The sequence below is a fragment of the Bombina bombina genome, chromosome 4 (genome assembly GCF_027579735.1).
Source record: "Bombina bombina isolate aBomBom1 chromosome 4, aBomBom1.pri, whole genome shotgun sequence".
In the NCBI taxonomy this organism is placed as follows: domain Eukaryota; kingdom Metazoa; phylum Chordata; class Amphibia; order Anura; family Bombinatoridae; genus Bombina; species Bombina bombina.
In genome coordinates, this window is record NC_069502.1 from 568,423,818 (window position 1) to 568,447,247 (window position 23,430).

General features: G+C 40.5%; 1 protein-coding gene across 1 annotated transcript in view; it reads right to left on the reverse strand.

Moving 5' to 3' along the window:
• MDN1 (midasin AAA ATPase 1) overlaps positions 1–23,430 on the reverse strand; it is a 1,255,339-nt gene that overhangs the window by 200,199 nt on the left and 1,031,710 nt on the right. The window contains 4 exon segments of the mRNA XM_053710546.1: positions 5,414–5,866; positions 13,112–13,227; positions 13,751–13,856; positions 22,273–22,399. Coding sequence (XP_053566521.1) covers positions 5,414–5,866; positions 13,112–13,227; positions 13,751–13,856; positions 22,273–22,399 — 802 coding nt within the window.

The following is a 23,430-nucleotide window of genomic DNA, read 5'->3' on the forward strand; positions in this document are numbered from 1 at the left end:
ATTGGTCTGAAGGTTCCCTCCTTTTTGGGAACCACAGATTGGAATAGAATCCCAGACCCCGTTCCTGTATCGGAACAATCACTCCCAGGTCGGAGCGGTCCTGAACAAAGTGTAAGAACGCCTCTCATTTTGTCTGGTCTACAGATAACTTTGAAAGCAAAAACCTGCCCCTAGGAAAAAATGTCTAACTCTAGTTTGTATCCCTGGGACACAATATCCACCGCCAAGGGATCCTGAACATATCGAACCCAAGCCTGAGTGAAGAAGGAAAGTCTGCCCCCTACAAGATCCGGTCCTGGATCGGGGGCAGGCCCTTCATGCTGCTTTTGATTCAATAGCAGGCTTTTTGGACTGTATCCCCTTGTTCCAAGACTGATTGGGTCTACAGGAAGGTTTGGACTGCTCCTGCTTGGAAGAGGGAGTGGAAGGATTTCCCTAGAAATTTCAAAAGGAACGAAAATTACTCTGACGTCTCTTTTGTTTAATTCTCTTATCCTGAGGGAGGAAATGGCCCTTTACTCTCGTAATGTCAGAAATTATTTCCGTCAAACCCGGTCCAAACAAGGTCTTTCCCTTGTAAGGAATGGCCAAAAGTTTAGACTTAGATGACACATCCGCAGACCAAGATTTTAACCATAAACCTCTACGGGCAATGCACAGCAAAACCAGAAATCTTTGCTCCCAGTTTAATAACCTGTAGGGAAGCATCCATAATAAAGGAATTGGCCAACTTAATGGCCTTGACCCTATCTTGGATCTGTTCAAGGGGAGTGTGTGTCCTAATAGAATCAGTCAATGCATCAAACCAGTATGCCGTGGCACTAGTGACAGTAGCAATGCACACTGCAGGTTGCCATTGTAAACCCTGGTGTACATACATCTTCTTGAGTAACCCCTCTAATTTTTTGTCCATAGGATCCTTAAAAGAACAACTATCCTCTATGGGAATAGTAGTCCTCTTAGCCAGAGTGGAAATTGACCCTTCCACCTTGGGTACTGTCTGCCAAGACTCCTTGAAAGAGTCTGCTATAGAAAAAAATCTTTTTAAATATAGGGGATGGGGAAAAAGGGATACCCGGTCTCTCCCATTCCATATCAATGATCTCTGTAGCTCGATCTGGTACAGGAAAAACCTCCACCATGGAAGGTACATCAAAATATTTGTTTAGCTTACTGGATATTTTAGGATTAACTACGACCGTGGTGTTGCTGTAATCCAGCGTAGCTAAAACCTTTTTTTAAGTAACAGACGGAAGTGTTCCAGTTTAAACCTGAAGGATAAAACTTCAGTATAAGCAGAAGGAATTACGCTGTCTGAATCTGAGTTTTCATCCTCAGATGTTACCAAAGAATCCTCCTCCTCAGGCTTCTGGGAGGGGGCATTCAAAATAGCATCAAGTGCGTCAGTAACCTCACTTACTGAATGTTTACTTTTCCTCTTGCGCTTTCCTTGCAGCATGGGAAAAGCGCATCAGAAACCGCAGAGGACATGAGGGAAGCGATGTCTTGCAACATAATTCCAGGTGTAGTTAGAGAGGAAGCGCAGGGCACTGCATGTGTGGACGATAAACTTTTGGACACGAGGAGAAAGCTGCGGCATATATTGAACATTGTCATTAGACTCCTGAACAGCATCCGCCTTAGACCATGTTGGCTCAGAAAAAAAGTCTATCCCTATAATTTAAAGTTCTCTCAATTACATGAGGAACAGAAAGGGATTGGTGGTTCCACATTAGCATCAAAACATAAAGAACAAGTAACATTCTGCAGGGCCTCTAAGTCCATTATGACTCACAATGGAAGAAATTACCAAAAAAAACCTTAAATTATTTATAAAAATTAAAACACAAAAAAACGTTACCGTCTCTTTAAATTTTAAAACAACTTTTTTATTTTTTGCAGTAAGGAACTAAATAGAGTTATACAAGTACTACTGACCACCTCTACACCTCAGCTTAGCTTTGCTGAGGTGCCTACCTGCCCTGCTGACACAGGATAGTATTTTCCAGTAAAAGATCCGGAACTCGACTTGCAGCCCAATGAACAGCTGCCCGGTCCTAAAAGCGCAGTATTAAGTCTTATTATTATGCGCTTTCCTGACAGACTGCTATCTGATACGACCTATTGTACCCTCCTGTCACAGCAAGTGAAGGGGAAAATGGTGTGCAACAGCAGACTGCCGTCCCTGTTAGCCCCGCCCATCGTGGGCGTCTAAAAAAAATGAACCTCCCGGTCGGCATATTTTAAAGTCAAGTCGCCGGGAGAAGTGAAACCACATCAAACTGAGCCTTAATAAACCACCTCAGCCACAGTGCCTGCCATAATAATACTGCCTTTATATGTTCCGCCAAATATTTAAGAGAAATTCATGTTTCGCTAAGTGAATAAAGTGCCCAATTTTTCCTGAGTTGCCCAGAAAAATAAAGTCAGCACTTACCTCATAAATCTGCCAGGCAGCTCACTAGGTTTAAGAGGTCTTCTCCCTCACATGGACCTGTTGAAAAAGAGATAAAGACTGAGTAATCTTACTCAGGCTTTCAGTATTAGGGCAGCATTAACTACATGGGAGGCGCAGTGAGAATGATGTCCCACGAGTTCCCATTACTTGAAAGCCACCACTGCTCTACTCAAGAGACTGATATGGACTACGGCTACAACCTAGGGCAAAGCAGCACAATCTTGCAGTACTTAGAAAAGATTCTTCAAGCAAGATTTTTTTTAATTTTTTTTAACACCTAACTTTACCACTTCCTTGCTCTAACATAGGCAAAGAGAATGACTGGGGTGGGAGGGAAGGGAGGTGATATTTAACAGCTTTGCTGTGGTGCTCTTTGCCACCTCCTGCTGGGCAGGAGTGATATTCCCAATAGTAATTAGATGATCCGTGGACTCATGTCATTAGAAAGAAAAAATCTTATTTTATTCAATAAAACAGCACCCTTATACCCCAATGACTGGGGCACTCACCACCTCCTATGACCCAGACCGTACAGAGATTTAGGACTCCTCTCTGATAGACACCCGGTCAGGAAAGAGGGAATGAATCACATAGTGCACAATGCAGGACAGTCCCTGCTATGAGAGAAAGCGCGCCAAGCTTGTAAGCTGCATGGCTCTCAAAGTGAAAGTGAAACCTGTATATTCCATAACAGCTTATGAGCCCATAACATCTCACACATAAAGCAGCATAAAATTTAAATTAACATATAAGATTATTATTCCCCCCTGTTCAATAATCCCCCTAAGGAAACATTAACCCTTGATTCTATACAGATAAAAGGAGTCACACTGTGACCCTGTCTTCTTGCGTTATCATACATGTATAAAATATGAAACGATCTTACCAGAATCCACGCCGTGGAACAGGAACACGCCCCTTCAAGTGTGACAGATAGTAGCATCGTTTCTGACATGGACTTGAGTGAAGAAAGCAGGTAGCAAAACTTGTCAACGCTGATTGCCTATGGAGCTGTTAATATGAGTCGGGATGGTTTTTCGCAGAAAGACTCTACCTGCATCTCAGGACTCTAACTTTCATCCATGCTCTCACTGAGAGGCTGACAAGACTACTTAAAACTCCAGTCCCATCTCGAAGAGTACTACCCTCCATAAGAGACTACTCCAAAATCTTCTAACACATCTCTGCCAACCTTCTGAGATAAAAGGCAAAGAATGACTGGGGTTATGAGGAAAAGGGGCGGTATTTAAGCCTTTGGCTGGGTGTCTTTGCCTCCTCCTGGTGGCCAGGTTCAGTATTTCCCAAAAGTAAGGAATGCAGCTGTGGACTCTTCCCATATTAAGATGGAAAACACATGTATCTAGAAAAAAAAGTTACCAAAGTTACTTTTCAGTTTAACTTTAATGTTCAGAAAAAAAATAAAACCCAGGAGGTTAACCCAATATAGAGCACCTTATATATGGGTTGCAAATGAATTTGATCGCCGGCTATATATAGTTACTATATAATAATGCCCAGCATAGGTTTTAAAATGAGTGTTCATATTAAATAAAAAACAATTAGCTTAAACACTCTCTTACTATCGCATAATAGCAGGAATAACCAATCCTGTACTTTTAAACATATCAGCAGAGGATATACTATAGGCGTTATAGTAGACCCAATAGGAGGATAAGTCCCTACAACATCCTTGGAAGGATAGTGACTAAAATTTTCATGGGAAAGAAAAAAAAAGACACACACCAAACTTTCCTTTTGAAAAACACTACACTCTGAGGGGAAATGCACCTCAACTTAGTCTGAGAACCCCTCTCAATAACGCAATCACCACCATTCTTCTTGGGTTTTGGCAAGCTTTGCTTTCTCCTAGTGGTAGGGAAGGTAATTCCCAGGAGTAACGGATTGTGGACTCTTACCATCTTTATAAAAAAAATGGATTTATTAGTAAAAAAGAGTTTTCTGTAGTGTAGTGATTCCTCCCCTCCCTACCTTCCCCCGTCAAGCAATCATACCCCCTTCTCCCTTCTCATAATCACTTTTGCTGTAGTGTAATGGACCCATCCCTCTCTCCCAGTAAAATGTTTTCTGCAGCATAGGGAGCCCTCCCCTTCCTCTGGCGATGGGACGCCCATCCACCTACCTCCCACAATTCCACTGCAGCAGATACAGACAGTGACACTGCCTGTGTCACTGTATTGGCGATCTAGCTTATATGGTAAATGGACCCCTATCAGTGCTCCCTTACCATATAAAGGGACGTGCCTTCTGCCACAAGCTGCAGTCTCAGTTCTCTAAGCTGACAGCTGGCACTGACAGCATGTGGAACAGTGTTGGATGTAAGTACTACGTTAACAGTATAGGTAGGGCAAAGTACTGTGTGATGTAGTACCTATGTCCATATGGCGTAATGGGTTAAAGGAACAATGTACTGAAAAATATTATTTAAAATGGCTGATTTTGCCTGATGAAACATCCACCTATACTAAAAATGGCAATACTGCAGTATTTACTACAGAAAAGCTATATAATCAATAGACATCAGAAAAAAAAATTAATCTCATAGTGGAGAGTGGAGATAGAGCACATCTTTTTTTAAAGGGTGTTTCTGCATCAGATTAAAACAGACAGAACTCTGAGTTGGAAAGCTAAAACAAGCTTAGACAATAAAGGAACATTCTAGTAAAAAACATTACCTTCTTTTACTATGTGTTTAACACCTTCAAAACTGTGGATGAGAATACAACCAGTGTGTGTATTTGACCCCTTTGCACAAGTGTTTATTTAGTAAATAAGGGAATTGTTTAAAAATAACATACTGCATAAAATACTGAATAAAGCATCGTCTTTTCTTTCTTTTAGAATAACCCTTTAATATAACCCTTTAACATATATAAAAAGAAAACAAAAGTCATTTGATATGTTGATACATAAAGTAATTGAAGAAATGATACTCACCAAGAGTAAAACTGTATATCAGAAGACTGCTGTTTGATCTCGTCTACAGAAGTTTTTGTTGCTTTCATTTGTGTTAACATATTGGCTACTCGAGAGCTCAGCTGTTGCCAGGCCTGGTCAGTTTTCCTCATGGTGCAAGCAGGTGGTAATAAGTTTGCAGCTACAGGGGATGGGTAGCTCGGCTCTATTGATAAAATGTTCCCATCGGTGATAGTGGCACAAGTGTCACTTGCTGTTTGGCTGCTACTGTGCATATTGCTCTCTGATGTATTTTGAGTGGGGCAACATTCAAAAAACCAGGACAGCTGTTCCAGAATCATTGTGCACTGCATAGCGAGATGTTGCAGCCTTTCTAACCACTGGTGGACACCCTCCTGTGGTGGCAGAGCAATCCTGTAGTCATTAGGCCCTGTTGTTCTGGAACTGATCTCTTCCACGCAACTGACAAGATTTCTGAACAAAAGATATATATATTAAAAATTATATATATATACACATATACACATATATACATATACACATATATACACATATATATATATATATATATATATATATATATATATATATAAGCCGAAACATGTCAGCTTGAGTACACAGTGCTCAATGTTCTTTTGCTGTACTGGACCCCTCCAGGGATTTTAATGGATTCTAAAGAAAGACTTTTTATTTATCAATTCTGACCTGAGGATCGAGTTTTCTTCATTTTCCGTATATATATATATATATATATATATATATATATATATATATATATATAAAACATAATTTATGTAAGAACTTACCTGATAAATTCATTTCTTTCATATTAGCAAGAGTCCATGAGCTAGTGACGTATGGGATATACATTCCTACCAGGAGGGGCAAAGTTTCCCAAACCTCAAAATGCCTACAAATACACCCCTCACCACACCCACAATTCAGTTTAACGAATAGCCAAGAAGTGGGGTGATAAAAAAGTGCGAAAGCATATAAAATAAGGAATTGGAATAATTGTGCTTTATACAAAATCAAAACCACCACAAAAAAAGGGCGGGCCTCATGGACTCTTGCTAATATGAAAGAAATGAATTTATCAGGTAAGTTCTTACATAAATTATGTTTTCTTTCATGTAATTAGCAAGAGTCCATGAGCTAGTGACGTATGGGATAATGATTACCCAAGATGTGGATCTTTCCACACAAGAGTCACTAGAGAGGGAGGGATAAAATAAAGACAGCCAATTCCTGCTGAAAATAATCCACACCCAAAATAAAGTTTAATGAAAAACATAAGCAGAAGATTCAAACTGAAACCGCTGCCTGAAGTACTTTTCTACCAAAAACTGCTTCAGAAGAAGAAAATACATCAAAATGGTAGAATTTAGTAAAAGTATGCAAAGAGGACCAAGTTGCTGCTTTGCAAATCTGATCAACCGAAGCTTCATTCCTAAACGCCCAGGAAGTAGAAACTGACCTAGTAGAATGAGCTGTAATCCTCTGAGGCGGAGTTTTACCCGACTCAACATAGGCAAGATGAATTAAAGATTTCAACCAAGATGCCAAAGAAATGGCAGAAGCTTTCTGGCCTTTTCTAGAACCGGAAAAGATAACAAATAGACTAGAAGTCTTTCGGAAAGATTTAGTAGCTTCAACATAATATTTCAAAGCTCTAACAACATCCAAAGAATGCAACGATTTCTCCTTAGAATTCTTAGGATTAGGACATAATGAAGGAACCACAATTTCTCTACTAATGTTGTTGGAATTCACAACTTTAGGTAAAAATTCAAAAGAAGTTCGCAACACCGCCTTATCCTGATGAAAAATCAGAAAAGGAGACTCACAAGAAAGAGCAGATAATTCAGAAACTCTTCTGGCAGAAGAGATGGCCAAAAGGAACAAAACTTTCCAAGAAAGTAATTTAATGTCCAATGAATGCATAGGTTCAAATGGAGGAGCTTGGAGAGCCCCCAGAACCAAATTCAAACTCCAAGGAGGAGAAATTGACTTAATGACAGGCTTTATACGAACCAAAGCTTGTACAAAACAATGAATATCAGGAAGAATAGCAATCATTCTGTGAAAAAGAACAGAAAGAGCAGAGATTTGCCCTTTCAAGGAACTTGCGGACAAACCCTTATCTAAACCATCCTGAAGAAACTGTAATATTCTCGGTATTCTAAAAGAATGCCAAGAAAAATGATGAGAAAGACACCAAGAAATATAAGTCTTCCAGACTCTATAATATATCTCTCTAGATACAGATTTACGAGCCTGTAACATAGTATTAATCAAAGAGTCAGAGAAACCTCTTTGACCAAGAATCAAGCGTTCAATCTCCATACCTTTAAATTTAAGGATTTCAGATCCTGATGGAAAAAAGGACCTTGAGACAGAAGGTCTGGTCTTAACGGAAGAGTCCACGGTTGGCAAGAGGCCATCCGGACAAGATCCGCATACCAAAACCTGTGAGGCCATGCCGGAGCTACCAGCAGAACAAACAAGCATTCCTTCAGAATCTTGGAGATTACTCTTGGAAGAAGAACTAGAGGCGGAAAGATATAGGCAGGATGATACTTCCAAGGAAGTGATAATGCATCCACTGCCTCCGCCTGAGGATCCCGGGATCTGGACAGATACCTGGGAAGTTTCTTGTTTAGATGAGACGCCATCAGATCTATTTCTGGAAGTTCCCACATTTGAACAATCTGAAGAAATACCTCTGGGTGAAGAGACCATTCGCCCGGATGCAACGTTTGGCGACTGAGATAATCCGCTTCCCAATTGTCTATACCTGGGATATGAACCGCAGAGATTAGACAGGAGCTGGATTCCGCCCAAACCAAAATTCGAGATACTTCTTTCATAGCCAGAGGACTGTGAGTCCCTCCTTGATGATTGAAGTATGCCACAGTTGTGACATTGTCTGTCTGAAAACAAATGAACGATTCTCTCTTCAGAAGAGGCCAAAACTGAAGAGCTCTGAAAATTGCACGGAGTTCCAAAATATTGATCGGTAATCTCACCTCCTGAGAGTCCCAAACTCCTTGTGCCGTCAGAGACCCCCACACAGCTCCCCAACCTGTGAGACTTGCATCTGTTGAAATTACAGACCAGGTCGGAAGCACAAAAGAAGCCCCCTGAATTAAACGATGGTGATCTGTCCACCACGTTAGAGAGTGTCGAACAATCGGTTTTAAAGATATTAATTGAGATATCTTTGTGTAATCCTTGCACCATTGATTCAACATACAGAGCTGAAGAGGTCGCATGTGAAAACGAGCAAAGGGGATCGCGTCCGATGCAGCAGTCATAAGACCTAGAATTTCCATGCATAAGGCTACCGAAGGGAATGATTGTGACTGAAGGTTTCGACAAGCTGCAATCAATTTTAGACGTCTCTTGTCTGTTAAAGACAGAGTCATGGACACTGAATCTATCTGGAAACCCAGAAAGGTTACCCTTGTCTGAGGAATCAAAGAACTTTTTGGTAAATTGATCCTCCAACCATGATCTTGAAGAAACAACACAAGTCGATTTGTATGAGATTCTGCTAAATGTAAAGACTGAGCAAGTACCAAGATATCGTCCAAATAAGGAAATACCACAATACCCTGTTCTCTGATTACAGACAGAAGGGCACCGAGAACCTTTGAAAAAATTCTTGGAGCTGTAGCTAGGCCAAACGGTAGAGCCACAAACTGGTAATGCTTGTCCAGAAAAGAGAATCTCAGGAACTGATAATGATCTGGATGAATCGGAATATGCAGATATGCATCCTGTAAATCTATTGTGGACATATAATTCCCTTGCTGAACAAAAGGCAAGATAGTCCTTACAGTTACCATCTTGAACGTTGGTATCCTTACATAACGATTCAATATTTTTAGATCCAGAACTGGTCTGAAGGAATTCTCCTTCTTTGGTACAATGAAGAGATTTGAATAAAACCCCATCCCCTGTTCCGGAACTGGAACTGGCATAATTACTCCAGCCAACTCTAGATCTGAAACACAATTCAGAAATGCTTGAGCTTTCACTGGATTTACTGGGACACGGGAAAGAAAAAATCTCTTTGCAGGAGGTCTCATCTTGAAACCAATTCTGTACCCTTCTGAAACAATGTTCTGAATCCAAAGATTGTGAACAGAATTGATCCAAATTTCTTTGAAAAAACGTAACCTACCCCCTACCAGCTGAGCTGGAATGAGGGCCGCACCTTCATGTGGACTTAGAAGCAGGCTTTGCCTTTCTAGCAGGCTTGGATTTATTCCAGACTGGAGATGGTTTCCAAACTGAAACTGCTCCTGAGGATGAAGGATCAGGCTTTTGTTCTTTGTTGAAACAAAAGGAACGAAAACGATTATTAGCCCTGTTTTTACCTTTAGATTTTTTATCCTGTGGTAAAAAAGTTCCTTTCCCACCAGTAACAGTTGAAATAATAGAATCCAACTGAGAACCAAATAATTTGTTACCCTGGAAAGAAATAGAAAGTAGAGTTGATTTAGAAGCCATATCAGCATTCCAAGTCTTAAGCCATAAAGCTCTTCTAGCTAAGATAGCTAGAGACATAAACCTGACATCAACTCTGATAATATCAAAAAATGGCATCACAGATAAAATTATTAGCATGCTGAAGAAGAATAATAATATCATGAGAATCATGATTTGTTACTTGTTGCGCTAAAGTTTCCAACCAAAAAGTTGAAGCTGCAGCAACATCAGCCAATGATATAGCAGGTCTAAGAAGATTACCTGAACACAGATAAGCTTTTCTTAGAAAGGATTCAATTTTCCTATCTAAAGGATCTTTAAACGAAGTACCATCTGACGTAGGAATGGTAGTACGTTTAGCAAGGGTAGAAATAGCCCCATCAACTTTAGGGATTTTGTCCCAAAATTCTAACCTGTCAGACGGTACAGGATATAATTGCTTAAAACGTTTAGAAGGAGTAAATGAATTACCCAATTTATCCCATTCTTTGGAAATTACTGCAGAAATAGTATTAGGAACAGGAAAAACTTCTGGAATAACCACAGGAGATTTAAATACCTTATCTAAACGTTTAGAATTAGTATCAAGAGGACCAGAATCCTCTATTTCTAAAGCAATTAATACTTCTTTAAGTAAAGAACGAATAAATTCCATTTTAAATAAATATGAAGATTTATCAGCATCAATCTCTGAAACAGAATCCTCTGAACCAGAAGAGTCATCAGAATCAGAATGATGATGTTCATTTAAAAATTCATCTGTAGGGAGAGAAGTTTTAAAAGATTTTTTACGTTTACTAGAAGGAGAAATAACAGACATAGCCTTCTTGATGGATTCAGAAACAAAATCTCTTATGTTATCAGGAACATTCTGCACCTTAGATGTTGAAGGAACTGCAACAGACAATGGTACTTTACTAAAGGAAATATTATCTGCATTTAACAAGTTTGTCATGACAATTAATACAAACAACAGCCGGAGGAATAGCTACCAAAAGTTTACAGCAGATACACTTAGCTTTGGTAGATCCAGCACTAGACAGCGATTTTCCTGTAGTATCTTCTGACTCAGATGCAACGTGAGACATCTTGCAATATGTAAGAGAAAAAACAACATATAAAGCAAAATTGATCAAATTCCTTAAATGACAGTTTCAGGAATGGGAAAAAATGCCAAAGAACAAGCTTCTAGCAACCAGAAGCAATGAAAAATGAGACTTAAATAATGTGGAGACAAAAGCGACGCCCATATTTTTTAGCGCCAAATAAGACGCCCACATTATTTGGTGCCTAAATGCTTTTGGCACCAAAAATGACGCCACATCCGAAACGCCGACATTTTTGGCGCAAAATAACGTCAAAAAATTACGCAACTTCCGGCGACACGTATGACGCCGGAAACGGAAAAAGAATTTTTGCGCCAAAAAAGTCCGCGCCAAGAATGACGCAATAAAATTAAGCATTTTCAGCCCCCGCGAGCCTAACAGCCCACAGGGAAAAAGAGTCAAATTTTTGAAGGTAAGAAAAAATGATTAAATCAAATGCATTATCCCAAATATGAAACTGACTGTCTGAAAAATAAGGAAAGTTGAACATTCTGAGTCAAGGCAAATAAATGTTTGAATACATATATTTAGAACTTTATAAACAAAGTGCCCAACCATAGCTTAGAGTGTCACAGAAAATAAGATTTACTTACCCCAGGACACTCATCTACATGTTTGTAGAAAGCCAAACCAGTACTGAAACGAGAATCAGCAGAGGTAATGGTATATATAAGAGTATATCGTCGATCTGAAAAGGGAGGTAAGAGATGAATCTCTACAACCGATAACAGAGAACCTATGAAATAGACCCCGTAGAAGGAGATCACTGCATTCAAATAGGCAATACTCTCCTCACATCCCTCTGACATTCACTGCACGCTGAGAGGAAAACCGGGCTCCAACTTGCTGCGGAGCGCATATCAACGTAGAATCTAGCACAAACTTACTTCACCACCTCCATCGGAGGCAAAGTTTGTAAAACTGAATTGTGGGTGTGGTGAGGGGTGTATTTGTAGGCATTTTGAGGTTTGGGAAACTTTGCCCCTCCTGGTAGGAATGTATATCCCATACGTCACTAGCTCATGGACTCTTGCTAATTACATGAAAGAAATATATATATATATATAAAATATATATATATATATATATATATATATACGGAATTCATTACTTTTCATTTCTAAATTAATTATAAGAACACAAAGTTACTGAAAATGCTCATAGAAGTTTAATTTGAAGGGTCTAATTTCCTAAGTACAGATAACAGAATTAAAATTAATTTTTTAATGTGAATGTTATGAAAGGCAGTTTCAATAATCTTGGATTTAGAGTAATATACAAAATAAATTTACCAGGACAGAATACAAGTGCAACAACTGTTTATCACCTTTTGTAAAAGGAATTTCATTACTTCCATACAGTTAAAATGTACATCAAGCATAGGGAAAAAAGCTAGTATAAACAGACAAAAAAGTCAATTAACTTATTCCCCCCAGTGAACAAACAAACTTTGCTCTAAACATAGTGCTATGTATCCAAACACCTAAATCTGTACTTTAGGGGCACATGCAAGAGTTTGGTAAGATTTTTATTCTATATGGTTCAGTTAATAAAAAACATGTTATTTCTTTTTTAGGGACAAAAACTCTGACAATGTAACTCGGTCATTAGAGGGGTCTCACTTCTGAAAAAGGGGGCCCTTGTATCATTTTGGTGCATAAATGAGGGTACTATTGTCTTTATCAAAGACCAGAGCACCCTAAAGGTCAAATAGATCATTTATTGCAATCTCTAGGTTAGTCTGTTGACACATGGACTTATTTGAACACGCTGAGTCTTTAAAAAAAAAGGAGGTGCTTCTTATTCAAAAATTAGATGATGCCGCACTTCATTTAGGCCCAGTGGGTATAGAATGTATGTTATTTGCATTTTTAAACCTTTAGAGGGATGAAGCAAAAGAGAGGGAGGTTACATTAATAGAAGCTGAAACGGCCTTCAGTGATCTGATTCACTTCATGCAGAACTGTGGCCTAAGACTCAAAATCCAAATTACTCTAAGAGGAAGAAACCAAACCCAAAAGATCATAATAACCAGACACTTTCAATAAGTAATGAGGTTGGTGGAAGACCTCTAAAAATGCATTAAAAGCTAAACAAGATTTAAATAATACTTCACCTTATTGTGACCCACTGCTCAGTGAGGGCAGTAAGAGAGCTCCTCTGTTTCACCAGAACCTTCAGGAGGTGGCCAGTGAAGCCTTTACATCTTTCAATGTTTCCTAAACCAAGCTCCTACATTACAGCAAGTGAAGAAAATAAGCATGAGGATTTTGCTGCAAATACTGAATAACAATGCAAACTAAGATTACAGAAAGCCATATCACAGAGTTAGGTTTATGCAACTACACAAAAGCAGTACAATCCAAGTATTTAAAAGGCCTTGTTTTCAAAGGCCTTTACTAAAAACAGCTTACAACCACTGTTTGCCCATAACTAGTTACAGAGTAAAAGACAAAACAATCAAACTTTAGCTGTGGTAATTGTCCACAACGCACTCTGCTGAATACTAATTTATCAATATCTATTACTTTTTTGAAAACAGATGATATTTGCATATCCTATTCCTAAAAAAACATTGCTTATTTAATGATTTGTTATAAATCACTATTCTGTGTGAATGTGCCACTAATTATTTGCAGCCAGGCTAATATAAAATGGTGCAAAACCTGACCATGCACAAAAAATATCTTCAATTAATCCAAGCAAAACCATGGTTATAATAAAATAGATATACTTAAAATACCAACAGATTTACCTTAGAAGGAGTTGCAAATGCAGCATCCAATCTTGAATTGCGTGCAAGAGATCTGTAGAAATACTTCTGACACCCATCCCAAGTCAATGAGATATCAGTCAGTAACCTGCATGTTTGAATAAAATGTGATTCTGTACTAATTATGGTTTACAGACAACAGTACAAGAAGCTCTGAGAAAACCATATACATTGTAAAATGAAGTTTGATGTATAATATTAGGACAGAAGCCATGCATGTTTACATAGACCATGAAATTGAGCGTGCATTAGCATAACAATTTAAGCATTTACCCTAGAGGTAGGCAAGAAGATCAATAAAATGGATTTACTTAAAGGGACAGTCAACACCAAAATTGTTATTGTTAAAAAGTTAGAGAACGCCTTTACTACCCATTCCCCAGCTTTGCACAACCAACATTGTTATAGTAATATACTTTATAATATTGAAACCTCTAAATTTCTGCCTGTTTCTAAGCCACTACAGACAGCCTCTTATCACATGCTATTTATTTGCTTTTCACAGCAGGAGACTGCTAGTTCATGTGGGCCATATAGAAAACATTGTGCTCAGGCCACTGCAATAATTTATGAGCAACTGGCTAAAATGCAAGTCAATAGATAATAGTCATGTGATCAGGGGGCTGTCAGAAGAGGATTAAATACAAGGTAAACACAGAGGATAAAAGTATATTAAAATAATCAATTTCGTTGTGCAAACCTGGTGAATGGGTAATAAAGGGATTATCTATCTTTTTAAAGCACAATATTCCCCCACCACCTGAGTTACCATTTGCATTTTATAAAAGTCTAACTCTATTTGAGCTTAAAGGGAAAGACTAATCAAAATTAAAACTTTCATTATTCAGATAGGACTCGTAATTTTAATCAACTTTCCAATGTACTTTTATCATCAAATTTGCTATGTTCTCTTGGTATTCTTATTTAAAACAAAACATAGGTAGGCTCATATGCTAATTTATAACCCCTTGAGGGCTGCCTCTTATCACATGCTTTTTAAATTCCTTTTCACAACAAGAGACTGATACGTTCATGTAGGTCATATAGATAACACTGTGTTAATGCACAGGGAGTTATTTAAGAGTTAGCACAAGACAATACTAAATGCAAGTCAATAGATAATAAACAGTCACAGTCATGTGATCAGGGGGCTGGCAGAAGATGCTTAGATACAAGATCATCACAGAGGTAAAAAGTATATTAATATAACTGTGTTGGTTATGCAAAACTGGGGAATGAGTAATAAAGGGATTATCTATCTTTTAAAACAATAAAAATTCTATTGTAGACTGTCCCTTTAATAATCTGAAAAACTACTGTAAGTAACAGTAAAGACAAGAATCACTGAAAAACAGAATTTATGTTTACCTGATAAATTACTTTCTCCAACGGTGTGTCCGGTCCACGGCGTCATCCTTACTTGTGGGATATTCTCTTCCCCAACAGGAAATGGCAAAGAGCCCAGCAAAGCTGGTCACATGATCCCTCCTAGGCTCCGCCTACCCCAGTCATTCGACCGACGTTAAGGAGGAATATTTGCATAGGAGAAACCATATGGTACCGTGGTGACTGTAGTTAAAGAAAATAAAATATCAGACCTGATTAAAAAAACCAGGGCGGGCCGTGGACCGGACACACCGTTGGAGAAAGTAATTTATCAGGTAAACATAAATTCTGTTTTCTCCAACATAGGTGTGTCCGGTCCACGGCGTCATCCTTACTTGTGGGAACCAATACCAAAGCTTTAGGACACGGATGAAGGGAGGGAGCAAATCAGGTCACCTAAATGGAAGGCACCACGGCTTGCAAAACCTTTCTCCCAAAAATAGCCTCAGAAGAAGCAAAAGTATCAAACTTGTAAAATTTGGTAAAAGTGTGCAGTGAAGACCAAGTCGCTGCCCTACATATCTGATCAACAGAAGCCTCGTTCTTGAAGGCCCATGTGGAAGCCACAGCCCTAGTGGAATGAGCTGTGATTCTTTCGGGAGGCTGCCGTCCGGCAGTCTCGTAAGCCAATCTGATGATGCTTTTAATCCAAAAAGAGAGAGAGGTAGAAGTTGCTTTTTGACCTCTCCTTTTACCGGAATAAACAACAAACAAGGAAGATGTTTGTCTAAAATCCTTTGTAGCATCTAAATAGAATTTTAGAGCGCGAACAACATCCAAATTGTGCAACAAACGTTCCTTCTTTGAAGCTGGTTTCGGACACAGAGAAGGTACGATAATCTCCTGGTTAATGTTTTTGTTAGAAACAACTTTCGGAAGAAAACCAGGTTTAGTACGCAAAACCACCTTATCTGCATGGAACACCAGATAAGGAGGAGAACACTGCAGAGCAGATAATTCTGAAACTCTTCTAGCAGAAGAAATTGCCACCAAAAACAAAACTTTCCAAGATAATAATTTAATATCAACGGAATGCAAGGGTTCAAACGGAACCCCCTGAAGAACTGAAGAACTTTCGTGGCTCTCTTCCTACCTGTCAAACCGTACCTTCAGTGTAGCCTTCTCTGGGGCCTCCTCTGCCCCGTCACCCCTTTCTGTCGGAGTACCGCAAGGCTCTGTCCTCGGTCCCCTTCTCTTCTCAATCTATACGTCATCACTAGGTTCCCTTATTAAGTCCCACAGTTTCCAATATCATCTGTATGCCGATGACACCCAAATCTACTTCTCTGCACCAGAACTATCTCCTTCCTTGCTAACCCGTGTCACTAACTGTCTTTCTCACATCTCTTCCTGGATGTCCTCTCACTACCTCAAGCTAAATCTCTCCAAAACTGAGCTCCTCATTTTCCCCCCTTCTTCCAAAATCTCCACCCCCAATATCTCTATAACTGTCGACAACTCCATCATTACCCCTACCCCGCATGCCCGATGTCTCGGGGTCACATTTGACTCAAATCTTTCCTTCACTCCTCACATTCAGTCCTTGGCCACAGCCTGCCGCTTCCACCTTAAAAACATCTCTAAAATTAGACACTTCCTTACACAAGACACAACTAAGATTTTAATCCACTCTCTCATTCTTTCCCGCCTTGATTACTGCAACTCTGTCCTCTCTGGTCTCCCCTCCTACCGCCTAGCTCCTTTACAATCCATAATCAATGCCTCTGCCAGACTCATCTTCCTTACACGTCGCTCTTCATCTGCTGCGCCTCTCTGCCAATCCCTTCACTGGCTTCCTCTTGCCTCTAGGATCAAACACAAAACTCTCACTCTTACATACAAAGCCCTCAACTGCACTGCTCCCCGCTACATCTCAGACCTTGTCTCCAGATACTCTCCCTCCCGTCCCCTTCGCTCTGCTCATGACCTCCTACTCTCCTCCTCTCTTGTCACCTCATCACACTCCCGTTTACAGGACTTCTCCAGACTGGCTCCCATCTTATGGAACTCTCTGCCTCGCTCCACAAGACTCTCTTCTAGTTTTAAAAGCTTCAAGTGCTCCCTAAAGACTCTACTGTTCAGGGACGCATACAACCTACGCTAACCTTTCCTAATACCAGTTCCTCTCCTCCACTGCAATCCCCTGAACCCTCTTAGCATGTAAGCCTAAAAGTCCAGCTGTCTGTAGATCACCTTCTTAAGAGCTGACTACAACAGTGCAACTCTTGGCAGGGCCCTCTACCCTATAATTGTTTTGTTGTACTCCCCCTTTGTTTATAGCGCTGCGGAATCTGTTGGCGCTCTACAAATAACCGATAATAATAATAATAATAAAAAGAACTAAATTGAGACTCCAAGGAGGAGTCAAAGGTTTGTAAACAGGCTTGATTCTAACCAAAGCCTGAACAAAGGCTTGAACATCTGGCACAGCTGCCAGCTTTTTGTGAAGTAACACCGACAAGGCGGAAATCTGTCCCTTCAGGGAACTTGCAGATAATCCTTTTTCCAATCCTTCTTGAAGGAAGGATAGAATCCTAGGAATCTTAACCTTGTCCCAAGGGAATCCTTTAGATTCACACCAACAGATATATTTTTTCCAAATCTTGTGGTAAATCTTTCTAGTTACAGGCTTTCTGGCCTGAACAAGAGTATCGATAACAGAATCTGAGAATCCTCGCTTCGATAAAATCAAGCGTTCAATCTCCACGCAGTCAGCTGGAGTGAAACCAGATTCGGATGTTCGAACGGACCCTGAACAAGAAGGTCTCGTCTCAAAGGTAGCTTCCAAGGTGGAGCCGATGACATATTCACCAGATCTGCATACCAAGTCCTGCGTGGCCACGCAGGAGCTATCAAGATCACCGACGCCCTCTCCTGATTGATCCTGGCTACCAGCCTGGGGATGAGAGGAAACGGCGGGAACACATAAGCTAGTTTGAAGGTCCAAGGTGCTACTAGTGCATCCACTAGAGCCGCCTTGGGATCCCTGGATCTGGACCCGTAGCAAGGAACTTTGAAGTTCTGACGAGAGGCCATTAGATCCATGTCTGGAATGCCCCACAGCTGAGTGACTTGGGCAAAGATTTCCGGATGGAGTTCCCACTCCCCCGGATGTAATGTCTGACGACTCAGAAAATCCGCTTCCCAATTTTCCACTCCTGGGATGTGGATAGCAGACAGGTGGCAGGAGTGAGACTCCGCCCATAGAATGATTTTGGTCACTTCTTCCATCGCTAGGGAACTCCTTGTTCCCCCCTGATGGTTGATGTACGCAACAGTCGTCATGTTGTCTGATTGAAACCGTATGAACTTGGTCCTCGCTAGCTGAGGCCAAGCCTTGAGAGCATTGAATATCGCTCTCAGTTCCAGAATATTTATCGGTAGAAGAGATTCTTCCCGAGACCAAAGACCCTGAGCTTTCAGGGATCCCCAGACCGCGCCCCAGCCCATCAGACTGGCGTCGGTCGTGACAATGACCCACTCTGGTCTGCGGAATGTCATCCCTTGTGACAGGTTGTCCAGGGACAGCCACCAACGGAGTGAGTCTCTGGTCCTCTGATTTACTTGTATCTTCGGAGACAAGTCTGTATAGTCCCCATTCCACTGACTGAGCATGCACAGTTGTAATGGTCTTAGATGAATGCGCGCAAAAGGAACTATGTCCATTGCCGCTACCATCAACCCGATCACTTCCATGCACTGAGCTATGGAAGGAAGAGGAACGGAATGAAGTATCCGACAAGAGTCTAGAAGTTTTGTTTTTCTGGCCTCTGTTAGAAAAATCCTCATTTCTAAGGAGTCTATAATTGTTCCCAAGAAGGGAACCCTTGTTGACGGGGATAGAGAACTCTTTTCCACGTTCACTTTCCAGCCGTGAGATCTGAGAAAGGCCAGGACGATGTCCGTGTGAGCCTTTGCTTGAGGAAGGGACGACGCTTGAATCAGAATGTCGTCCAGGTAAGGTACTACTGCAATGCCCCTTGGTCTTAGCACCGCTAGAAGGGACCCTAGTACCTTTGTGAAAATCCTTGGAGCAGTGGCTAATCCGAAAGGAAGCGCCACGAACTGGTAATGTTTGTCCAGGAATGCGAACCTTAGGAACCGATGATGTTCCTTGTGGATAGGAATATGTAGATACGCATCCTTTAAATCCACCGTGGTCATGAATTGACCTTCCTGGATGGAAGGAAGAATAGTTCGAATGGTTTCCATCTTGAACGATGGAACCTTGAGAAACTTGTTTAAGATCTTGAGATCTAAGATTGGTCTGAACGTTCCCTCTTTTTTGGGAACTATGAACAGATTGGAGTAGAACCCCATCCCTTGTTCCCTTAATGGAACAGGATGAATCACTCCCATTTTTAACAGGTCTTCTACACAATGTAAGAACGCCTGTCTCTTTATGTGGTCTGAAGACAACTGAGACCTGTGGAACCTCCCCCTTGGGGGAAGTCCCTTGAATTCCAGAAGATAACCCTGGGAGACTATTTCTAGCGCCCAAGGATCCAGAACATCTCTTGCCCAAGCCTGAGCGAAGAGAGAGAGCCTGCCCCCCACCAGATCCGGTCCCGGATCGGGGGCCAATATTTCATGCTGTCTTGGTAGCAGTGGCAGGTTTCTTGGCCTGCTTTCCCTTGTTCCAGCCTTGCATTGGTCTCCAAGCTGGCTTGGCTTGAGAAGTATTACCCTCTTGCTTAGAGGACGTAGCACTTTGGGCTGGTCCGTTTTTACGAAAGGGACGAAAATTAGGTCTATTTTTTGCCTTGAAAGGCCGATCCTGAGGAAGGGCGTGGCCCTTACCCCCAGTGATATCAGAGATAATCTCTTTCAAGTCAGGGCCAAACAGCGTTTTCCCCTTGAAAGGAATGTTTAGTAGCTTGTTCTTGGAAGACGCATCAGCCGACCAAGATTTCAACCAAAGCGCTCTGCGCGCCACAATAGCAAACCCAGAATTCTTAGCCGCTAACCTAGCCAATTGCAAAGTGGCGTCTAGGGTGAAAGAATTAGCCAATTTGAGAGCATTGATTCTGTCCATAATCTCCTCATAAGGAGGAGAATCACTATCGAGCGCCTTTATCAGTTCATCAAACCAGAAACATGCGGCTGTAGTGACAGGGACAATGCATGAAATTGGTTGTAGAAGGTAACCCTGCTGAACAAACATCTTTTTAAGCAAACCTTCTAATTTTTTATCCATAGGATCTTTGAAAGCACAACTATCCTCTATGGGTATAGTGGTGCGTTTGTTTAAAGTAGAAACCGCTCCCTCGACCTTGGGGACTGTCTGCCATAAGTCCTTTCTGGGGTCGACCATAGGAAACAATTTTTTAAATATGGGGGGAGGGACGAAGGGAATACCGGGCCTTTCCCATTCTTTATTAACAATGTCCGCCACCCGCTTGGGTATAGGAAAAGCTTCTGGGAGCCCCGGCACCTCTAGGAACTTGTCCATTTTACATAGTTTCTCTGGGATGACCAACTTTTCACAATCATCCAGAGTGGATAATACCTCCTTAAGCAAAATGCGGAGATGTTCCAACTTAAATTTAAATGCAATCACATCAGGTTCAGCCTGTTGAGAAATGTTCCCTGAATCAGTAATTTCTCCCTCAGACAAAACCTCCCTGGCCCCCTCAGATTGGGTTAGGGGCCCTTCAGAGATATTAATATCAGCGTCGTCATGCTCTTCAGTAACTAAAACAGAGCAGCCACGCTTACGCTGACAAGGGTTCATTTTGGCTAAAATGTTTTTGACAGAATTATCCATTACAGCCGTTAATTGTTGCATAGTAAGGAGAATTGGCGCGCTAGATGTACTAGGGGCCTCCTGAGTGGGCAAGACTCGTGTAGACGAAGGAGGGAATGATGCAGTACCATGCTTACTCCCCTCACTTGAGGAATCATCTTGGGCATCATTGTCATTATCACATAAATCACATTTATTTAAATGAATAGGAATTCTGGCTTCCCCACATTCAGAACACAGTCTATCTGGTAGTTCAGACATGTTAAACAGGCATAAACTTGATAATAAAGTACAAAAAACGTTTTAAAATAAAACCGTTACTGTCACTTTAAATTTTAAACTGAACACACTTTATTACTGCAATTGCGAAAAAACATGAAGGAATTGTTCAAAATTCACCAAATTTTCACCACAGTGTCTTAAAGCCATAAAAGTATTGCACACCAAATTTGGAAGCTTTAACCCTTAAAATAACGGAACCGGAGCCGTTTTAAAACTTTAACCCCTTTACAGTCCCTGGTATCTGCTTTGCTGAGACCCAACCAAACCCAAAGGGGAATACGATACCAAATGACGCCTTCAGAAAGTCTTTTCTAAGTATCAGAGCTCCTCTCACATGCGACTGCATGCCATGCCTCTCAAAAACAAGTGCGCCACACCGGCGCGAAAATGAGGCTCTGTTTATGCTTTGGGAAAGCCCCTAAGAAATAAGGTGTCTAATACAGTGCCTGCCGATATTATTATATCAAAATACCCAGATAAAATGATTCCTCAAGGCTAAATATGTGTTAATAACGAATCGATTTAGCCCAGAAAAGTCTACAGTCTTAATAAGCCCTTGTGAAGCCCTTATTTACAATCGTAATAAACATGGCTTACCGGATCCCATAGGGAAAATGACAGCTTCCAGCATTACATCGTCTTGTTAGAATGTGTCATACCTCAAGCAGCAAGAGACTGCACACTGTTCCCCCAACTGAAGTTAATTGCTCTCAACAGTCCTGTGTGGAACAGCCATGGATTTTAGTTACGGTTGCTAAAATCATTTTCCTCATACAAACAGAAATCTTCATCTCTTTTCTGTTTCTGAGTAAATAGTACATACCAGCACTATTTCAAAATAACAAACTCTTGATTGAATAATAAAAACTACAGTTAAACACTAAAAAACTCTAAGCCATCTCCGTGGAGATGTTGCCTGTACAACGGCAAAGAGAATGACTGGGGTAGGCGGAGCCTAGGAGGGATCATGTGACCAGCTTTGCTGGGCTCTTTGCCATTTCCTGTTGGGGAAGAGAATATCCCACAAGTAAGGATGACGCCGTGGACCGGACACACCTATGTTGGAGAAATATGATAGATTAATACATACCCGGCATCAGCCTCAAGTGTAGTATTTGAAACAGACACTGCACTGTGCAGATCCAGTGGATGAAGGCTGAGTATATCTTTAATGTCTAACTTTTGCTTCCAGTGAAGACCTTTCCTGTATGATAAACCTAAATAGGTAGAAAAAAACAAAAAATGGATGGCAATTTATCATGATAAATATTGCTAGGTGCTTAACTATAGAATCTTTAGCTTAAAGTTACATGAAACCCAAAATGTTTCTTTCATGATTCAGATAGAGAATACAATTTTAAACAACTTTCTAATTTACTTCTATTATCTAATCTGTTTCAATCTCTTGGTATCATTTGTTGAAGGAGCAGCAATGCACTACTAGTTTCTAACTGAACAAATGGGTGAGCCAATCACATACAATATATATATATATATGCAGCCACCAATCAACAGCTAGAACCTAGGTTCTTTGCTGCTAGATAAACCTTTCAGCAAATGATAACAAGAGAAAGAAGCAAATTAAATAATAGAAGTCAATTGGAAAGTGGTTTAGAATTGTATTTTCTATCTGAATCATGAAATATTTTTTTTAGGTTTCATGTCCCTTTAAGGATCTTATTCATCAGAGAACACTCAACGACAAAACAATGGCTCTTTTTTCCAGCCAATTAAACCGAATATGTTACTGAACATACATTTTCACTTATCTTTAATGTGAGAAAGAAAATGCTTCATGATATATAACTATCAAAATGAGGAGTTAAATTAAATGACTGGGCATCTTCACTCCCTTGTAAACCATGGGGACAAGCATTTGGAAAGGATTTTTAAAAGGTTTCTACAGTGGTATATGGCTAATGAGGAAATTGAGGTAAAATATCTTCTTTTATTTTACATAGATATCTCCATGGCATATTTTCTAGTCAGCTTTGTGCAAATATGCTGCATCGCTTTCAAGTGATTTAGCTGCAGGCAATTTGTCCAACTTATTAATTACTGTTGGGAATCAATACCCAAGCTAGAGGACACAGATGATAAGAGAGGGACAAAACAGGTAACCTAAACAGAAGGCACCACTGCCTGAAGAACCTTTCTCCCAAAACGAGCCTCAGCCGAGGAAAAAATATCAAATTTATAAAAAAATTTAAAAAGTATGCAGAGAGGACCAAGTTGCAGCCTTGCAAAT